The 22813-nt window shown below is 36.6% G+C and overlaps 1 protein-coding gene and 1 long non-coding RNA gene across 9 annotated transcripts in view; both read left to right on the forward strand.

Annotated features, from left to right (window-relative positions):
* LOC115223188 (synaptotagmin-1) overlaps positions 1-22813 on the forward strand; it is a 143257-nt gene that overhangs the window by 84368 nt on the left and 36076 nt on the right. For 6 of the 8 annotated variants that reach the window (XM_036512288.1, XM_029793633.1, XM_029793636.1 and 3 more), the window contains 2 exons: positions 8090-8268; positions 16823-16948. In XM_036512288.1, coding sequence (XP_036368181.1) covers positions 8090-8268; positions 16823-16948 — 305 coding nt within the window. The remainder of the gene's footprint in view (positions 1-8089; positions 8269-16822; positions 16949-22813) is intronic. The other 2 variants (XM_036512289.1, XM_029793635.1) reach the window with 1 other exon arrangement.
* Positions 2762-4454, forward strand: LOC118767544. The gene is made up of 2 exons (XR_005003463.1): positions 2762-3468; positions 3499-4454. It is a non-coding gene; the product is annotated as an uncharacterized LOC118767544 (long non-coding RNA).

The following is a 22813-nucleotide window of genomic DNA, read 5'->3' on the forward strand; positions in this document are numbered from 1 at the left end:
ACCTATAAATATATTTCTTTACTACCCACAAGGGGCTAAACACAGAGGGGACAAACAAGGAGAGACAAACGGATTAAGTCGATTACATCGACCCTAGTGCGTAACTGGTACTTAATTTATCGACCCCGAAAGGTAAACAAGTGATATATGAAATGCTATGATAAAAGTGATTCCTTATGTTCCTACATAAAAAAAAAAAACTGTCTTTAAATGAAGATAAGCCATAAACACAACAGACAAATCCATAAACAGTCAAAATTCTTCAATAACCAAAATTTATTTTAATTTTTGTTTGTATTTTACATATTAAAAAATGAATTTATTGAAACAATTTTATAAAATATTGTCATATTTATTGATATTTACCTCAATGTCATCCATTTGGATGGTTTTGGTACAAGAACACTATACAACTGGAGGTTTAGACATACCCTAACTGCCAGCATGGAACTTGATTTCTTTAAAAGCCATTAATTATTCTTTTAAATTTCACTAAATTTCATATCAAAACCTTTACTGTTTTGGCTTCTTTCTGTGATATAATCAGACAAATACCACACAGCTCTCTACCATTTCAGATATTGCTGTATATCATGTTTTATGTTACAGACTTTTGTCAAAAAAAAGAAGAAAAAAGATTAAAAGACTGAAATTCATTTAAATTATAAATATATAAGATTAAAAATATTTTCCAAGAGATTTATTAAAAATGTGTCTTGCAAAGTAAAAAGACTAACCCCAAGTTTATTGTGGCGGTTAGGGGTTGTTCGTTTAGTTAGTTTCCCCTAAGGTATGCTGCAGGTGAATATTTAGTTGTATTTATATATTTTTAGTTTGAAAATGTTTCACTTTGATTTTCCAGTATTATTTTTCAGTTTTTCTTTTTTTTTTCTGTAACCTTTTGGTCCTGTTGTTTCAAAGAATTTTGTTCATATTCATGTGAGACAGTCGTTACTGGAATGATTTAGTGAGGTTTATGCAAAAAATTCTTCATCAAAACAACCAAGTAAAAGATTTACTGTCTGATGTTTAGAATACAAATGGAAATGGGAGGTGATAGGCATGGGTGGGTGGGGGAAACGAGCAGGAGAGGTTAAAGAACAGACTTTGAATCAGTTTAAAAAGGGAAGCCGAAGAAAGAAATGATTTGATGCTGTTGGTGTTATGTAAATAGTTTCCTGAAAGAAGGGGTTCTTAAAATTTAGTTCAAAAATCTTCAACAATGGACACACCACATGAAAAATACATAAGGGTCCATAAAGGCAAGAAAACGACAAATCTGAGATGACTGCACATACAATAATGAAAAAACCTGAAAATGGTGAAAATACTACAGAACGAACCATACACGAAACAAACAAGACATTACAACAAATCAAAAATAAATATAAAGGAAAAGAATTTAAGTATCTCAAATGAAGATGAAGATCTTGGATGTCATCACCAAATAGACAGCCGCATCAATGAGCGTATAACCTAAGTGCCACTGTTAACCAGGGCCAGATTCAGACCTGTAGATGCCCTACACACTTGAAATATTTTGGTCTCCCCCAATATATATGTAATTCAAAATATAAACAATAATAAACCATGAAATAAATCTTTATTTTTCAAAATGAAACAAAAAACTAACAGTAAGATGGAAAATGATTCTTGTTTCTGTATATTCTTACTCTCTCTCTTTTACTTGTTTCAGTCATTTGACTGCGGCCATGCTGGAGCACCACCTTTTAGTCGAGCAAATCAACCCCGAGACTTATTCTTTGTAAGCCCAGTAGTTATTCTATCAGTCTCTTTTGCCAAACCGCTAAGTGACGGCGACGTAATCACACCAGCATCAGTTGTCAAGCAATGCTAGGGGGAGTAACACAGACACACAAACATACACACACACACACACACATATACATATATACGACGGGCTTCTTTCAGTTTCCATCTACCAAATCCACTCACAAGGGTTTGGTCGGCCCGAGGCTATAGTAGAAGACACTTGCCCAAGATGCCATGCAGTGGGACTGAACCCAGAACCATGTGGTTGGTAAGCAAGCTACTTACCACACAGCCACTCCTGCACCTATATTTATATTTGAAAAGTTTCCTGCTACTTTTTTTAATTGCAAAGTCTTTGATCAGAGCCTCATTATAACACCATGGACACTTTGAAATTATATTTCCAATCACATAAACTATTCTAAATAGTTTAAAGTGATTTCTTTTGTGCTGTAAACCATTTACCATTTCTGTGGTGCCCTCAGCCAGTGCTTATTTTCATTAATGGTTAATCCAGCCGTGCTGTTAACAACAAACTGATAATAAACACATAAAGGTAAAACAGTAAAGTTACCTTCTCAAGTCATACTGACTCACAAGAGCTGGTTTGCCAGTTTCCATGGTGTATGACCCCCCACCCTGCGACAGAATTCTGGTCAGTCACAGGATTACTCATCTTTGCCAGCTGAGTGGTCTGCAGCAATGTAAAATGAAGTGTCTTGCTCAAGGACACAATGCGTCACCTGGTCCAGGGATTGAAACCACAATCTTATGATCAGGAGTCCGAAACCCTAACCACTAAGCCCCAAACTCCCACGATATAAATACATATATATTTCTTTACTACCCACAAGGGGCTAAACACAGAGAGGATAAACAAGGACAGACAAACAGATTAAGTCGATTACATCGACCCCAGTGCGTAACTGGTACTTAATTTATCGACCCCGAAAGGATGAAAGGCAAAGTCGACCTCGGCGGAATTTGAACTCGGAACGCAACGACAGATGAAATACGGCTACGAATTTCGCCCGGCGTGCTAACGTTTCTGCCAGCTCGCCACAATATAAATACATAGATTGCAACTGGGTCCCCAGAGTCGACATTGAGGGAGTCCAATGGAAATAATGAAGGAAATGGAGAGAAACGATACGAAACTGATGCACGTGGATCTACGTAAATATCAGTTTGTGGGGCTTCGTGAAAGAAGGAATGTTGCGGAGATCTTCAGGAAAGTTTGTCCACAGAAACAAAATAATGGAATATCAGCAAACTGACTCATCGCATCTCATCATTAGCATTGGTGGCATCGAGGGAAATCAGATGTGATAATAACAGTCAGAAATTCTATTCTGAGAAGGCTGAAAATGAAGAGCAAGTGTACTAACATAAGATTGGAAAAAAATAAAAAGGTAAGGAACATCCTTAGTGAAATGTAAAAATAAGGGACCGACATGAAAATGAAAAAGGGGTTCCAAATAATCAAAGAGTTTAATATCAATAAAAACAAAAGGCATTCGACTTGGTGGTTAGAGAGAGAATAGGTACAAAGACACAAGTCACCTTAGCATGAAACTTTGAGGTAGTCTCTCGGATGTGAGAAAAGGATGGTTCTGCAATTTGCACAGATGATCTGTTTATAATGATCGAATGTGTGTGCTCATTCCTTCTATTGATTCAATATTGCCTGATCAGGTGCACAAATGCCAGGTGCACAAATGTCAGGTTCACAAATGTCAGGTGCATGTTAGATGTCAAAATGACAACAGAGAAACATGGAATAAAGTGTTTTGCCCAAGAAAACACTGTACCATCTGGTCTGGTAAATGGATCCATTATCTTGTGATTGTGAGGACAATATCCAAACCATTAGGCCATCCGTCCTCACAGTATTAAATCACAGTTCTAACATTACATACTAACTGGAATTTAGGTAAACTGGAAAGTTAAGTCAGAAAAAAAGGAAACTGTTAACAGCAATTCAAAGTCATCAGCCTGAAATGTGATGCAGATAAAATAGAGACTATCTCAGATGCAGCAGGGATTCATCTGACACAGAAGAAAACTACTACAAAGTGACAACAGTAAGACTAGAAAAATACTCAGAAATAAGTGAGAGAAAACTGAAAAGTGTAATTAAGGAAACAAAATAACAAAGCAATATCAAAAGGAATTTCCCCTTCTCTCTGTTTAAGGAGCCACAAGCACTTTCACGGAGACGTACAGACAAGACAGGAACTTCTGCCAACAAAATTCCATCACAAGATTTCGGTTAACTTGAGGATATGCCAGAAGACACTTGCCCAAGGTGCTTTGCAGTGGGACTGAACCTGAGACCATGTGGTTGAGAAGCAAGCTTCCATGAACACAAGGAATGCAATTTTGAGGGGAGGGTGTTTGTAGATTAAATCAACCTGAGTATTTAACTGGTTTCTTATTTAATTGAACCTGGAGGGACAAAAGAGGAAGTTGTTCTTGGTGAATGTAAAGAGTTGCAACAAACAGTGAGTTTAATTGTTTCAACACTCTAACAACTCTGCTAACATCCCCACCCGCTTACAATATATAGAATATAAAATGGTAAAATAAAAACTGGAAGCTAACAGCATTGAAGTAAAAGATTTAGATGAGGATAAAACAATACAAAAAATCTAATAGGAAACAATACAAAAAAACTAATAGGAAAGAGAAAATAAAAATCAAAATGAAATTACAAAATATACTAACAAGGAATTGGAGAGAAAAACCATTCTATGGCCAATATATCACATGACTTGACAAAGCGGAAGAATGCCAGAGTGAATGCCAACAATGGCTCCAGTGCTCTGAGATAAGCATAGAAACAGGTCTGGGTTAAACTGCGCAGGATCAATGTCAACTACAAATGATTTTATAGAAATACAATAATTGTTTCTTATTTCGGTACAAGTCCAGCAGTTTTGAGGCGCAAGGGTTTGTTGATTAGCTCCAGGACTTGGGTTCATAGATTATTTTATTAATCTCCAGAGGGGATGAAAGGCAAATTAGAACTTGATGTGATTTGAGCTCTGAGAGTAAAGAACCTGAAGAAATATTGCAAGACAATTCGTTCACAAAAATACAATAATTAAAATAATGATGATAATGATAATAATTAAAATAATGATGATAATGGCATCAAATGGAGAGAATGGAAGCAATGCAATGAGACAGTTGACCCATGTCTTCTCTGGTTGTCCAGTTTTTGCCAAGTCCATGCGTATTCACAGACACAATTAAGGTGACAGTTATGTACCATAGGTAATGATATGTTGTTGTTTTGACATGAAAATGAATGTGTTTTGGAGATCGAAACAAATAGTATACATTTCTTTACTACCCACAAGGAGCTAAACACAGAGGGGACAAACAAGGACAGACAAACAGATTAAGTCGATTACATCGACCCCAGTGCGTAACTGGTACTTAATTTATCGACCCCAAAAGGATGAAAGGCAAAGTCGACCTCTTTGTTGATCGAGACAAATAGTATAGTTTATTATTGTGAAAGATGGAAATGAGAATGTCTATACTCCATTAGACATATCAAACACTACCAACCAAAATATTGGTTTCAAATTTTAGCACAATGCCAGCAATTTTGGGGAGAGGTAAGTCAATTAGATCAATCCCAATGTTCATCTGGTACTTATTTTATCGACCCTGGAAGGGATGAAGGGTGAATTTGAACTCAGAACGTGAAAATGGATGAAATGCTGCTAAGCATTTTGATTGGTATGCTAACAATTCTGCCAGCTGGCTGCCCTAAACTGCAAACTAAAATATTGCCCAAAAGGACTTGAAGAAACTGTCAAAGTACAAGGATCTTCAAACTGAAATAAACAGGATGTGGAACATGCCAGAAAATACAGAACCAACAGCAATTAGAGCATTTGGCATGATAAAATAAAATCATTCAGGGTTCATGTTATATACGGTTGAAATGGAAGTTCTACAAAACATGGCCTGTCTCCTACACAAGACAGTTTCTGTACAATAACAGAACACAAACAGTACCACTCTCTGTACACAATACAGGCCCTATACAATAACCAGCCAATGAAATAACATAGCACATTCAACAAACAGCAAGTGGAATCCTTACCCAATAATATAAACTGGCACAACATTGGTTATGATGACGAGGGTTCCAGTTGATATGATCAACAAAACCTACTCATGAAATTAACATGCATGTGGCTGAGAGCTCCACAGGCACATGCACCCTTAACGTAGTTGTCTGGGAGATTCAGCATGACACAGAGTGTGATAAGGCTGGCCCTTTGAAATGCAAATACAACTGATTTTTGCCAGCTAAGAGCAACGTCAAATAAAATGTCTTGCTCAAGGACACAATGTGTTGCCTGGAATTGAACTCCCGACCTTACTAAAGTGAGGTGAATACCCTAACCACTAAGCCATGTGCTTCCACTTACCCAATAATATAACAGAATATAATGCAATACCTACTCCAGTAACTCACATTCTATACATATGTCATCCATTAACCCTTTCGTTACCAACCCGGGCGAAACCAGCTCCGGCTCTGAGTACAAATGTCTTGTTTTCATGAGTTTTGAATTAAAATCTTCCACCAAGCTTTAGTCACAATTTATGTTCCTAACACTAGCTGAATGATGACTAACTTATTTTACAAAATTCTTTGTTATATTTAAAGCAATTGAAAGAAACACAGAGCATCTCAAAATAAATGCAGCAACAAAAGGGTTAATATCATAGAATATACGCAGCTTGTGTCCTACACAATTGTTGACTAAACACTAATTATGCATATTCTACACAGTCACCACCCAAAACTACAACAGATACACACTCTGCATAATCATACACATTCCTGTGCATTGGCACACTGAGCAGTTACACAAGAGCCCCCGCTGGAATAGGGGCCCAATATTCTTTTCTACTCTAGGCACAAGGCCCGAAATTTTTTATATACAGCTTCAATCGCACAACACTTACAAAACATAAACACAGACAGCAGAATACAGGCACAGCTCCGCATCATGACAGCATCCCCAGATTAACTCGGATGATCCCAAGGTTAATATTACTTAACACCATAATAAAGGCTTCCAAAAATGGGAGTTAATAGACCTGTAATAAGAGCAGAGATATTAAGATGGCAGTGGTGGTGGTGGTGGGCTGTCTCTAGAAAGGAGTGAAGATGAGAGGTTTAGAGGCAGTGTATGTGAAGAAACAGCATTGATATGGAAGAAATATGACAGAGAGGAAAGAGAGATCATAGCGAGGGGAGGGGTGTCATAGTGTAGGAAGAAACATCATAGTAAAGCAAGGGACATCATAGTGAGAAAAAAACTAATATAGTGAGGGGGAAAATTACATAGGGAGGGGAGAAACATCATAGCAAGGAGAGAGAGAGACATCATAGTAAGGGAAGGAATGTCATAGTGAAGGTAAGGCAAATCATAGTGGGAGAAAAAGCACCAAAGTGAAGAGAGAAGTATCATAGTAAGGGGAGAAACATCATAGTGGAGGTAGAGTAGATCATAGAAATATCATAAGGAAGAGATAAATGTCATAGCAAATGGAGAGACATCATAGTGATAGGAGAAACATTATAGGGAGTTGAGAAAGATCATAGTGAGAAGAGAAACGTCATAGCAAAGGAAGAGACATCATAGTGATAGGAGAAACATCATAGGGAGTTGAGAAATATCATAGTGATTGGGGAACGTCACAGTGAGGAGAAAATTATCATAGTGAAGGAAGAAACATCATAGGGAGAGAAGAAGCATCATAATAAAAAAAGAAACATCATAGTCAGGCTAATGACATCATAATAAAAAGAGAAACATCATATTAAAGAGGAGGATATTGTTGCAAAGAGATAAACATTCGTGAAAAATGGAATCTTTATGAATGGGACAAAAAGTTCCAGAGCAGAGCAGACATTCTTATCAATGGTACCAGGAAAAACCTTGGCAGCTTCAGACCAGAGATTCTGACACCGATTCCAACACCTCAATGAAGCTAGACACTACAATATTTTACTAAGCTGGTCTTTTAGACATCTGCTATAGAATCTGTTTGAAACTAAATCAGATGAAACATTCTATCCATGCTTCAAATTTTATTTTGCTATCTTGCTGTCAGGAATTTTGGTAAGCTTTCCTTGTGTTTAGAACCAAAAAGAGAAGGAAAAGAATATATGCTATTTTTGTTGGTTTTTTTTTTTGTCATGTCTTTATATGAAAATTTTTTTATCATGCTGTATTTTTCGAAATTTACATGAGGTTCTTTGAAATTTATTTTTCAGTACCAATATGGGCTATCATACTAATTTGTGCGGGAGTTTTGCTTTTCTTGGTGTGTGCAGCTTATTGTTGCTGCAAACGTATTTGCCGCAGGAGAAAGAAGAAAGATGGCAAAAAGGGGCTAAAAGGAGCAGTTGACCTCAGAAGTGTGCAGATTCTAGGCAATTCCATCAAAGAAAAGGTGAGGGGCTTCGATTAGTTTATCTTCTTTCTCAATCTGTCAATCGGATTTGTTTGTTAATTAAATTAACTGTAATTAACAGATTATTCTTATCAGCTTTCCAATATATATATATATATATAAATCCTTAAATCCTTAAAAATGTTTTAGCCCGAAGGCCGCGGCCATGCTGGGGCACCACTGTGATATATATACAAAAAATATATACATATATTAATATAGTTATATACACGATGATGTTGATATATACATAAACATATATCTATATCTGTCTATATACATACACACACACATATATATATATAGACATACATATTTATACAAAATAATTAATGTGGCTAGATGCAATTCAAAACCCAAAAGAAAATAATTCACTCTCATTAAAAATGTATCCTATAATGTATGTATATATACGTGTGTGTGTGTATATATATATATATATATATATATATATATATATAATACACACACATATACATATATACTCTTATATATACATATACATATATATATATATATATATATATAATACACACACATATACATATATACTCTTATATATACATATACATATATATATATATATATATATATATATATATATATATATATATGTATATATATGATCAATGCTAGGGCTGCCTGACTGGCTCCCATGCTGGTACCACGTAAAAAGCACCATCCAAACGTGATCAATGCCAGGCCCACCTGACTGACTCCTGTGCTGGTGGTATGTAAAAAGCACTCATTAAACTCTCAGGGTGGTTGGCATTAGGAAGGGCATCCAGCTGTAGAAACATTGCCAGATCAGACTGGAGCATGGTGCAGCCGCTGGCTCTCCAGACCTCAAACTGTCCAACCCATGCCAGCATGGAAAACAGACGTTAAACGATGATGATGATGACATACACACACACACATATTGACCAGACTATCAGATACTGTTACAATGTACCTCACATTGTTTTGAATGATGCCACCCAGCCAGCGAGGTGGGTAGGCCAATATTCCAGCTGATTGGAAGATTGTTTCATCACTGAGTTACTCATTTACTTCTGAGAGGACTGGAGCAACATGAAATGAAGTGTTTTGCTCAAGAACACAACACGCAGCCTGGTGCATAAATCGAACTCACTACCTCATGGTTTGTCTGCCCAATGCTCTAACCACTGAGCCATGTATCTTATATAATACACACAACACACACACACACACATATACTGGATGATATATATGTATATATATATATATATATATATATATATATAAGATCAGCAACAATTTAGATTCAAATGAATATGGTACTTAATTTAGATGCACCAGAATTTTAGATGCACCATAAAAATTTGTGGGGTGATTATTATCAAAAATAAGCAACAAGAATGATTCCGGTAATTTGCAAGCAGAGTTTTGGTCAGTTAGCATCTGAACTTCACAACTTCACATGTTCCTAAAATTTATATCAACTTCTTTATCTGTATATTTACCTTCCCTAAAATGTTACTACTTGATTTGAAAGCTTTTATATTATTGGAAAACCTATATAAATTGGCTGAAGAATACTCAGCATCTTAAATCTGCTGTAATATTTACAGCTTTTAATAAAATGTTGTAGTGTGAAACAATTGTACCAAATTACCGGAATCCTTCTTGTTGCTTATTTTTGATATATATATATATTGGATGATAATTTAAATTGTTTACACCTAATGGGTATATTGTTAATAGCATTTTAATTAAGAAAATCTCGTTATTTTTTAATCTGCTGTTAAAAGCCAGATTGTGTTTGGATTCATCTTAGCATCAGCCATTTTTAATATCAAACTTTAACTTCAATATTTTGCTAAATGTAACATCTTTTTACTGTCCATATTGTCATAAATATATTTCACCATCTTCATTAATATTTCAGTAGTTTCCACCATCGTTTATTTTAGTTTTTTTTGGGTTTTTTTTCAAAAAAAAAGTGATACTTATTTCTTTTTCTCTATTTCATCATATAATTTTATTTTTATTGCACACAGTGCTTGAATCGAGTTTCCTTATGCACATTACAACATTGCAATCATAGATATTATATGCACATTACTACATCGTAATTAGTCTGCACATTTTTAATGCATCCTCATTGCACTTTAAAAGTTATCTTAGTTTGCATTTAAAAAAAAAAAATATCTTCCATCTACAAACCACACTCAGCACATCCACTCTGCATGCATAATATATTTATGTATTTATGTGGATGTATGTATGCATATATATATATATATATATGTATATACTACATATGTATACATATGCACACACATGTTCATACATATATACATGTATATATGTATATATATGTATTTAATGTGTATATATATATATATATAATTTATATATAGAGGGCATTATACATACATATGAGGTTTTTACGCTATCTACCTGACAATTTCTTGTTAAGTTTTCCTTATTAAGTAGTTGTCCTTAATTGCTATATATATATATATAATATATATATTATATATATATATATATATACGTATATATATATATATAAGGTATATATATATATAGTATATATATATATGCATATATATGCATTGTATATATATATATATGTATATATATATAATATATATATTATATATATATATATATATATTTACATATAAATATATATATATAATATATATATATGTGTGTGTATATATATATATATATATATATATACACATATGCATATATATATAAGTGTATATATATATATATATACATATATATATATATACACACACACACATGTTGCTATTAATCAAAATATATAAACTAAACTCTAACCATTCCTCATTTCCGTTTCTCAGTTCTCTTTCTCCTTCTTCTTCTTTTTCACACATCAATAACTTAGAAACTCCACACCATTCACTCTGCCGTTGCATGCTTTTTTTTCGGTCTTATCCACTCATGACACACACTTCAGAACGCACAGCATGTTTCAGTACACATCTTCACCTATTAAGGATCCCTAACTGCTAACAACACCCTGCATTACTGTCTAATCCACGGGACTATGAAGAGTGCTTCCTCTTGGTCATTTTGCCCTGCTAGAAAATGCAGCTAAAGTTACCCATAAAAGAAAGCCTACTGTCTTAAAAATGGAAGGATACATTGTGTATGTCTTATTTACACAATGTTTTAAAATAAAATTGGGTGGTCATATTTGGAAGCCCATGGCTCATAGGTTTGCTTCATCAGAGCCCATATGGTCCCTAAACAACAATTACAGCCACAATATTTACAAACCAACGAATAGTGCTTCTATGTAGTCGCTTGTCTAACAAGAAATAGCTACCAAATCTCCCTTTAAGTAACACCTCATTGTCGTCAAATAAGACAGGGTGGTCATAACTGGATCACCCTTGATTACAGGGTTGTTTTAACAGAGTTAAACAACAAGAGCAACTGTAATGACCCTCTAACCAACACAACTATAAAACATGCCAAAATCAGCCATTTTATTAATTGCACGTCTTGCTCCTTATGAAGTTACAACTGTGTATGGTCCCTCTAAGTTTCTTATGAAGTTACTACATCATAAAGAAGTTATAACTGGCCTCTCTGTGTCACAACTGTATATAAACCCCTATAGCTCAGGTCACAATTATATATAGTTCTCCTGATCCCTCTCACTTAGCTACATATATGCCTGTCTCATGTGGCAGTTATATATAGTCCCTTTAGTCTCTCTGAAGTCACAACAATATAAATATATATCTCTTTACTACCCACAAGGGGCTAAACACAGAGGGGACAAACAAGGACAGACAAACGGATTAAGTCGATTACATCGATCCCCAGAGCGTAACTGGTACTTAATTTATCGACCCCGAAAGGTTGAAAGGCAAAGTCGACCTCGGCGGAATTTGAACCCAGAACGTAACGGCAGACGAAATACGGCTACGCATTTCGCCCGGCGTGCTAACGTTTCTGCCAGCTCGCCGCCCTAACACAATATATATGTAATCCCTCTGACCCCTTTCATGTGACAACTATATATAGTCCCTTAAGTCCCTTTGAAATCACAACTATATATATAATCCCTGTAGCCCCTCTCAATTCACAACTATATTAGTCCCCAAACATTTCTCCAGGGTACCTCAGCCACAAACCAGTCAAACGTAAGGTTATGGCCATGGCTCTGTGATTATAAAGTTTGCTTTGTAGCAAACCAGATTTTAGTTGAATCTCACTGTGCAGAACATTAGTGAAATATGTTCTACCATAATTTCAGATCAACCTCAATATATGGAATCTGGTAGACAGAAACTGTGTAGAAGTCCATCAGAAACAGCATTTGTCTTTTGGGTGGCACATCTAATCTGTTGTGAAGTTTGACCCCATCTTGTGTCCTTTAGCTGAGCTTACTACATTCTAATCATATGGGCCAGGTCCCTGATATCCACTCGTGGTGTCTGGCTCTGGTAAATTCATCCCTTCCTCCTTACCAGTCTTTGAACTCTTGAGAAAGATCTTACTCTGATTAAGACAGAAGAAAAACATTAAAAAATATTTTTTAAATGTGATTAAAAAAAAAACCCACTTTATTTATTTCCCTTGCAATCACTCTCTAATATTTCTAGACATACAAAAGCAAAAACAAATAATACTGAGTTCATGCTTCAAAAAAATTGATGTTTAATTTTTGGTTTACTTCACTGCATGTTACACTGCACTGCTCTTTAGAAAACACTGCATGACAAAATATGCAGACTAGACCGGACTGAACTAGTCTAAATAAAAGTAGACTTGACTTGACTAAACTAGACTGAATCAGACTCGACGTGGTTACACTGGGCTAAATTAGTCCAAGTGGAGTAAAATATACAACACTTGACTAAACTAGATTATACTGGATGAAAAGAACTAGACTAGACCTGACTAAGCTTGATGAGACTAGATTTAACTATATTAGACCAGACTAGACAAAACTGACTGTGTTTATACTGGACTAAACTAGACAAAACCAGCCTGGAACACAATATAGCAATTCTGTTAGTTTTGACCATCAAATCAGTTTTTTAGCCTCTGAAATGATTTTTTTGAGAAGAGAAAAATGTTGTTGTTCAATGGCTTATATTGTACCAAGACATACATGAAGTAGAATTTTTCTGTATTCAGCTATTAATAAATGGAATAAAGTTCCATATGATTCTCTTGGGACTATCTTAGCAGTTGGAAATAACAAGGTTTAAAAAGGTCAAATGCACAAATGAAAACATCTCTTGTAGTTCTTCAAAATTGCAGTAAACCATTGGTTAATCTTCGAGATCAAATATCCAATAAGGCCATTGTTCATAATAATGGCATGGACTACAAAATAAACAAATAAATTAAATGATTAATTAATTAATTAATTAATTAACTAATTTCACTTAAATAGATGATTTGGGTTTTCATTTGTATTTTAAAGATTTGACAAAAAATGTCACACCATTTTTATTTCGTAAAATGGTCAGCACTCTCAGATGCTTCTTTGCGAAGATGGTTTGCTGGTGGGAATTCTTCTTCTTAGCTGAAGAAGATATCCACCTGATGACCAATATCCAGTGTGTGGATAATTAACAGGTTTCACACACACAGGGTCTGCAATCAGAACCAATGCTTGTCCAGATCCAGTTGGTTGACCAAGTATATGATTGGCATCAGGTCTGAACATTCTGAACATTCAAAGATAGCCTGACATGCATTCTTCTCAACATTTAGGGTGGATGTAAGGCTGCAAGCTGGCAGAATCATTGGCACCCTGAGGAAAATGCTTAGCAGCCTTTTGTTGGTCTTTACATTCTGAGTTCAAAATTCTGTTGGTGGTGACTTTGCCTTTCATCCTTTTGGGATTCATCATCATCAGCATCATCGTTTAGCGTCCGTTTTCCATGCTAGCATGGGTTGGACCGTTCAACTGGGGTCTGGGAAGCCAGAAGGCTACACCAGGCTTCAATCTTGATCTGGCAGTGTTTCTACGGCTGGATGCCCTTCCTAACGCCAACCACTCCGTGATTGTAGTGGGTGCATTTTACATGCCACCAGCACAGGTGCTAGACGAGGCTGGCAAACGGCCATGATCGGATGGTGCTTTTTACGTGCCACCGGCACGGGGGCCAGGCGAGGCTGGCAACGGCCATGATTGGATGGTGCTTTTTACGTGCCACCGGCACGAGGCCAGTCGGGGCGGCGCTGGTGAAATAAATACCAGTTGAGCACTGGGGTCATTGTGATTAACTTGTACCCCCCTAACCGCCACCGAATTTGCTGGCCTTGTGTCAAAATTTGAAACTAATATTTAGGGGAGAGTTAAAGTGGTGAGCTGGCAGAGCTGTTAGCATGGTGGGCAAAATGCTTAGCAGCATTTCGTCTGTCTTGATGTTCTGAGTTCAAATTCTGCCAAGGTTAACTTTACCTTTCATCCTTTCAGGATCGATAAAATAAGTACCAGTTGAGCGCTGGGGTCAATCTATTTGATTTACTCCTCCTCTGAAATTGCTGTCCTTTTGCCAAAATTTGTAACCAACATTTAGAGTAGACAGTAGTAAGCCTCCTGGTCAGTTTTGTCTCCAGTCCTTCGACTCAGGACTAATTATTAGGATTCCATGGTGTATAACTGACCAAGATCACAAGATTTCTTCTGAATGAGATGCCGTCTGTTGCAGAGGGTTACCTATTCAAAGCTGAGTAGACAGGGGCAATGTGAAATGAAGTGTTTTGCTCAAGAACACAACACCACTGCCTAGTCTGGGAATTGAAACCACGGTCTTGTGATCATAAGTGCAATGCCTTAACCACTAAGTTACATGTCTTCACATCGGAAAGACAGATACTAAGAAATAACAAAATAGATGACAAAAATGTTCTTCTCAGAAGTGTGATAAAATTACCATCGGGAAATTTGAACCTATGACCTAAGGCTTTAAACAACCAGTAGTTTTTTATTATTTTTCTGCCCAGCGACTGTTTATAAGGTTACTACTATATGAAATTTTACAAAACATTTAAATGAAATCTTCTACAACAAGCAATGGCTGTTCAATATTTACTTAATTGCCTCAGGAGAGATCAAGTGGAAAACATACTCATACAACTAAACACACTTTCACTCACAAACATGAATAACTTAACACACCTGTGGATAAAACACCTGCAATCATGTATATAAATACAGTACACACGCATACAGATTAATACATACATGCACTCACACATTCAGATAAAACACGTATATAAATACATACACACATACAGATTAATACACATAATCATATATATAAATATATACACATGCACACAATCATATATATATATATATATATATATATATATATAGGGGATGTACTTGCATAGCAAGTGATTTGATCTGAGATCGTGTGCTGAGACGAAAACAATTGCAGCGTGGAAGGTGTTTGTAAGCCATTTAAGAAACACACAAAAGCCGTTCGATTCACTTCAACATTTAAGTTTAATTTGTCAAAATATTTTCGTCGCTTTAAGACTGCGACCTGTTCACGGATTTTTCACGGACAATTGCAGCGTGGAAGGTGTTTGTAAGCCATTAAGAAACACAAAAGCCGTTCGATTCACTTCAACATTTAAGTTTAATTTGTCAAAATATTTTCATCGCTTTAAGACCGCGACCTGTTCACGGATTTTTGTCAGTGAACAGGTCGCGGTCTTAAAGCGACGAAAATATTTTGACAAATTAAACATATATATATATATACATGCATATATACAGATTAATACACACAATCATATATATAAATGCATACACATGTATATAGATTAATACACATGCACATACACTCACATTCGGATAAAACACATGCATACAAATATATATAAATACACAGACACAGATACAAATATATACACATACACATACATATAAACTAAACACTCTCACATGCATTTAAATGCATACACACTCACACATGTATATAGGTAGGTAATTACATATACACATGAAGTTATATACCAGTAGTACTTATAGGGTTTATGCTTTGGATCCTTCATTTTTGTGTCTGTCCAATATTAACCAAAGCCAACACACACACACACACACACAAGGATGTATTTGTGAAGTTATTGACCAGTGGTACCTACAGTGTTTCCGCTTCGGATCCTTCTCCTTTCCTGTGTCTGTCCAATATCAACCAAAGCCAACACACACACACACAAGGATGTATTTGTGAAGTTATTGACCAGTGGTACCTACAGTGTTTCCGCTTCGGATCCTTCTCCTTTCCTGTGTCTGTCCAATATCAACCAAAACCAACACGCACATTCATAGACATAAGGACATATCTGTGAAGTTGTCTATTGTGTGGTACCTTCACCGTTCCCAACATCTTGGGTCCTACTCCTCCGCTATGTCTGTTCGACACGTAAAACCCAGACTGCATGTTTTGTCTGCATTGCATTGCATCTTGTTATTTCATCTAACACCAGTTTTTGTTCTTTTTCCATCTGGCTGACACATTACTTGTCCTTTGGAACTGCAATTATTGTTGATTTTGCCAAGGTGCAGCCGGACTTAGAGGAGCTGCAAATGAATATGGAAGAGAATGAAGATGCTGAAAGTACAAAATCTGAAGTAAAATTAGGGAAACTCCAATATTCAATGGACTACGATTTTCAGAAAGGCGAGGTAAGCACAAACGATTTAATTTTACCAAAATATCTCATATTTCAGAAATGTTTTCCGGTTTTTTTTTCCAACAGACAATAGGTGTAGGAGTAGCTGTATGGTAAGTATTCTAATAACATGAGCTTATCCATAGAATAGAAATCTATGGAAACTCACATGCCTGACAACTGGTGTTGGTTTGTTTACGTCCCTGTTACTTAGCGGTTCAGCAAAAAAAGACACTGACAGAATAAGCACCAAGCTTTAAAAAGAAACAAACTGTGGGGGTCGATTCGTTCGACTAAAAATTCTTCATGGTGGTACTCCAGCATGGCCGCAATCAGATGGCTGAAACAGATAAAAAGATAAAAAGGAAAAAAAAATGGATTTATAGGCGCAGGAGTGGCTGTGTGGTAAGTAGCTTGCTTACCAACCACATGGTTCCGGGTTCAGTCCCACTGTGTGGCACCTTGGGCAAGTGTCTTCTACTATAGCCTCGGGCCGACCAAAGCATTGTGAGTGGATTTGGTAGACAGAAACTGAAAGAAGCCCGTCATATATATGTATGTGTGTGTGTATGTGTTTGTGTGTCTGTGTTCGTCCCCCCAACATCACTTGACAAACGATGCTGGTGTGTTTACATCCCTATAACTTAGCGGTTCAGCAAAAAGAGACCAATAGAATAAGTACTAAGCTTACAAAGAATAAGTCCTTGGGTCGATTTGCTTGACTAAAGGCGGTGCTCCAGCATGGCCGCAGTCAAATGACTGAAACAAGTAAAAGAGTAAAGAGACAAAAGACATGAGCAGATCAAAAATGTGGTCAGATAATATTCATTGCCTTTGTTGGTCACACTTTTGAGTCTCGATCCAAAATGTGATGATGGCTGCTTCTGTTAGGACCCTAGGGATGAGGTACTAGAGGAACCCATCCCTACGACCCTCCCAGGAGCAGTGAGCAGAGAAAATGGATAGATGGATGGATGGCTTTCCTTTTGTTAGAGATAGTCTTTGTTTTGTGGTATAGTCTTCAAGTTTAAAGCTGCAAGCTAGCAGAATTGTTGGCTCGCCAGGCATTTCACCTGTCTACAGGTTCTGAGTTCAAATTCTGCTGAAGTCGACCTTGCCTTTCATCTTTTGAGGTCAATAAAATAAGTACCAGTTGCATACTAGTGTTGATGTAATCAACTTACCCAGCTCCACCAAAATTGCTGGCCTTGTGCCAAAATTTGATATCAATATATTCTTCCAGTTTATCAAAATCTTTGTACCGGAGAGATGGTCTTGTAATAGATTCCAGTTCCCAAAATATTTTAAATTTGAGAGATGGTTTTCTAACTGACGTGAGGTCTAGGGATCGACCAAAGATGAGATGGTTGGATAATGTCCCCAGTTTCAGTGAGTCCCACTTGGGAACCCAGCTTGAAAGCCTAATGCTGCTTACTTCTGGTAGAACCCTATGGAGAAGGTACTGAAGGAACCAATCCTTCCCTCCTCAACACACGACCCTCTCATAAATAGTGAGTGGGAAAAATCGATGGATGGATGGTTTTCCTTTCATGAGAGATTCCACAGTTACCAAAATATTTTATATTTGGGAGATGGTCTTATATTTGTGACAGATTCAAGTTTTGTCCTAAGGGAGTAAAACATCATCATTGTCATTTTAACATCTACTTTTCCATGCTTGTATGGGTCAGACAGAATTCATTGTGTTAGATTATCAAGGGCTGGATGCTCTTCCTGTCACCAACCCTCACTTGGTTCCAGACATGCAACTTGCATGACCAGCATCAGTCTCCTGGTTCCCCCTACCAAATTCTTGTTTTACTTTGTCGTGGGGTTTTTAGCCCACTAATATAATATAATGTTCGGTCGGATGAGTTGTTAGGGCAATAGACAACGTGCCAAACGAAATACCAAATGTGAATGTTCTGAGTTCAAACCTTGCTGAAGTCAACTCTACATTCACCCTTTTGGGGTTTGATAAAATAAAGTAGAAGACAAGTACTGCAATCGGTTTGAACAATTAATAACCCCTGATCCCAAACTTGTGCTTATTTTAGAAGGTATTCAAATATACCCCTTGTTAAGGTACCGGAGATCTTGTTAACACTGGATTGTTTAACTGATCCCCTATCAAGTTGGGTAACCTTAAATAGGCAGTACTTTCTGAAGTACTTTCTACAGTTCCCAAAAGTGATATCTTTTGCAATTTCATAATGCTGGGGCAAATTCCAATTGTGTGAAAGTGTTTCTGAAGTCCTTGGGCCCATTTGCTTGACTAAAGGCGGTGCTCCAGCATGGCCACAGTCAAATGACTGAAACAAGTAAAAGAGTAAAGAGACAAAAGACATGAGCAGATCAAAAACGATGTGGTCAGATAATATTCATTGTCTTTGTTGGTCACACTTTTGAATCTCGATCCAAAATGTGATGATGGCTGCTTCTGTTAGGACCCTAAGGATGAGGTGCTAGAGGAACCCATCCCTACGACCCTCCCAGGAGTAGTGAGCAGAGAAAATGGATAGATGGATGGATGGCTTTCCTTTTGTCAGAGATTCCAGTTACCAAATGCTCCAACCACAGTTAGTGCCACTCCTGCTTTCACATTCCACATTCTTCCTGTATCTATTATTATTATTGAGTGAGAGAGCAGCACATGCCATCAAAGTGACACTAGGGTACAAATAAATGAAGCCCAATATACCCGTCATGGCTACATATCTGATAAGGGCACACCAGGCACATGCATCACAACTGTATGTGAGCAACATGGTGATCTCATATCAAGATAAACAGTGCATGACTTTGCAGGTGGGGCCCAGTTAGAATTTTCTTCAGATCGAGTAACCCATCCCGCTCAAAAGGTCCCTGAATAAGGGTTGTTTAAGGACGTTGAATGAAACACCCATGTTTCCAGAGGTGAATTATTCAAACCCCAAAGAATCCTTCTCAACACATGGCTATGATGCTCCCCCACTACTTCTGCTCGTGATCAGAGATGCACTTATCGTCAACCACTAAGGGACATGCTCAACTTGTTAAGGTCAAACAACTGACAAGCAAATCTGTGGTATTGAGCAGAATATTTGCTGTAGCCCATCTTTTATACCAAGACAAAACAATGTACATGATAACACTTCCAATACCAGTATTTGGTATTGCATTATTATTATTATTTTATTTTTAAAGCTGTGTCCTGGCAAAATCGTTAGCATGGCAGGTGAAATGCTTAGCGGTATTTCGTCTGTCTTTACGCTCTGAGTTCAAATTCTGCCAAGGTTGACTTTTCCTTTCATCCTTTCATGGTCGTTAAATTAAGTACCAGTCAAGTACTGGGGTCGATGTAATCGACTTACCACTCCCCCCAAATTTCAGGCCTTGTGCCTATAGTAGAAAGAATTATTATTATTATCATTATTATTATTCAGTAGTCTTATTATTATCACATGCTCTCATTGAACTACTAAGCACAGCTCTGTGTGCCTTGGGTATGCGCCGTGGTTTGTTTTGGCGCTCTTACTTTTACTGTATTGAAAGTGTTTTACGTAGGATATGCACGGTGCCTAGTAGTGCTATTTTCTGTATGTTATATATATTCGTAAGTCCTGGTGTTTTGGTTAGGTATTTGCCTGTATGTTTTTTAATCATACATAATGCACCATTATTATAGGGATTGTTTCAGTTTTAGGCTCCACATTCATGTTACTGCTATTTCCAGCTCTTTGTATTTTGAGGGTTTTCTGTTTCTGTTAGAGATACACTGTCATCTGTTGGGATTCATACATTGATTAGAAGACATTTTTTTTGTTGATGATCTCTAACTATACCTGGTCTATTATTATTATTATTATTCTATGTTTGACTTTTGCTTTACATTTGAACAAGTTGGCTCCAAGTCTCACCCAGAGACCTCAAGAGACAACAGGTTGGAAGTTCATGTTGTTGTTATGCCTAGTGTGCCATATATTTGGTTTTGTATTTAGTGTTGTCCTAGTGAATGTCTAAAAGAATACCATACGAAAATTATGTTTGTTTTAAAACTTGAGATTACATAGAAAGTATTTTGCGTAGGATATTATTATTATTATTATTATTATTTAAGGTGGTGAGCCAGCAGAATTAATAGGATGCTGGTTGAAATGCCTAGTGGTATTTTGTCTGCCACTACATTCTGAATTCAAATTCCACTGAGGTCAACTTTGCCTTTCATACTTTTGGGGCTGATAAAATAAGGACCAGCGAAACACTGGGGTTGATGTAATTGATTAACCCCTTCCCCCAAATTTCAGGCCTTGTATCTATTGTAGAAAGGATTACCATTATTATTATGTAACTTATGGTGTAATTATAAACAGGGCAAATTTTAGCCATTTCTCAGCAGACTGAAAAAAATTATGAACAACCTTAATCAAGTTAATCAACTTTCAAACCTAATTGAGTTCTCATCAGATGCGTCTACATCATTCTGACAGTCTCCAGAGCAACATGCAGCTAAACTGTTTGTATACTCCACAAATGCAGCAGTTACTCTGTGAAGGAGTCCCTAATTTACATACCAAAAGTGTTTAACACTCTATAAATACCAGCGGCCTGTCAACAGGGATCTTAGTCCACACAAAAGTTGCTAAGAGCTTATTCAATTTACAGGGATATTATCTTGAGGTTTGGTGATAACAAGTCTCCTTAAATTTCAAGAATATTTCTAAGGATTCACGTAGAATACAGGACTGCAATTTTCTACAGTTTGAGAAAATGTGTCTCAGTTCCAATATCCTTCAGCCTCTCGGGTAGCAGTCTGGGTATGTGCCAAGTGCACCAACTATCACAGGAACAATTGTCACCTTTATCTTTCACAATTTCTTCTCCTCTCTGGCTAGGTCCTCCTATTTCTCAATTTCTTTATTATTATTCCAGGGTTGACTTTGCCTTTTAGGGTCAATAAAGAAAGTACCAGTGATACACTGGGGTTGATGCAATTGACTAGCCCCTTCCCCAAAATTTCAGACCTTGTGCCTTTAGTAGAAAGGATTATTATTATTATTATTATTATTATTATATTATTATTATTATTTCTGACATTGACTCATCTTTTGGAGTCGATAAAATAAGTACCAGTTGAGTACAGGGGTCAATTTAATTGACTTACACCCACTCCCAAAATTGCCGGCCCTGTGCCGAAATTTGAAAAAGGCATCATTATTATTTTTATTATTCCATGATCAACTTTGATTTTCATCATTTTGGGGTCAATAAAATAAGTACCAGTTGAATACTGGGGTCGAGGTAATTGACTTATCTCCTCCACCCCACTGAAAGTGCTGGCCTTGTGCCAAAATTTGAAACCATTATTATTGCAGTTGTTGCATTTTTTATGTGATTTTTACATATTCTTTGTACCAATTCTCAAATTGTGCCAATTCTCAAATTGTACCAATTCTCAAATTGTACCAATTCTCAAATTGTACCAATTCTCAAATTGTACCAATTCTCAAATTGTACCAATTCTCAAATTGTACCAATTCAAACAACAAGAAGCAATCCAATAATGTTTCACCCATCGGAAGAACCAGAATGTGGACTCTTCCAGACTATTCCACTGTCACAGAAAGGGAATTGCTCATTAGGCCACCATTTCATTTTGATGTCTTTGATCAGGTCAAATCCCAAGCAGCATAAAAGAACCAAAAAACAGAAATGCCAAATGTCATGCCATAACCATTCCTCACAGCTAATGTCATGGTTTTTAGAAAACAGGACATTCCTTGTCGCCATGGATACAAGAAAATACCAAATGCTTGGCATTTTGAGATGATGTTAATGAAAGAGTTCTTGATAATCAGGAGATGTATGAAGTTAGAGATATTTTCATTAAAAGGGTGTG

Source organism: Octopus sinensis, linkage group LG22, assembly GCF_006345805.1.
Source record: "Octopus sinensis linkage group LG22, ASM634580v1, whole genome shotgun sequence".
NCBI classification, from domain to species: domain Eukaryota; kingdom Metazoa; phylum Mollusca; class Cephalopoda; order Octopoda; family Octopodidae; genus Octopus; species Octopus sinensis.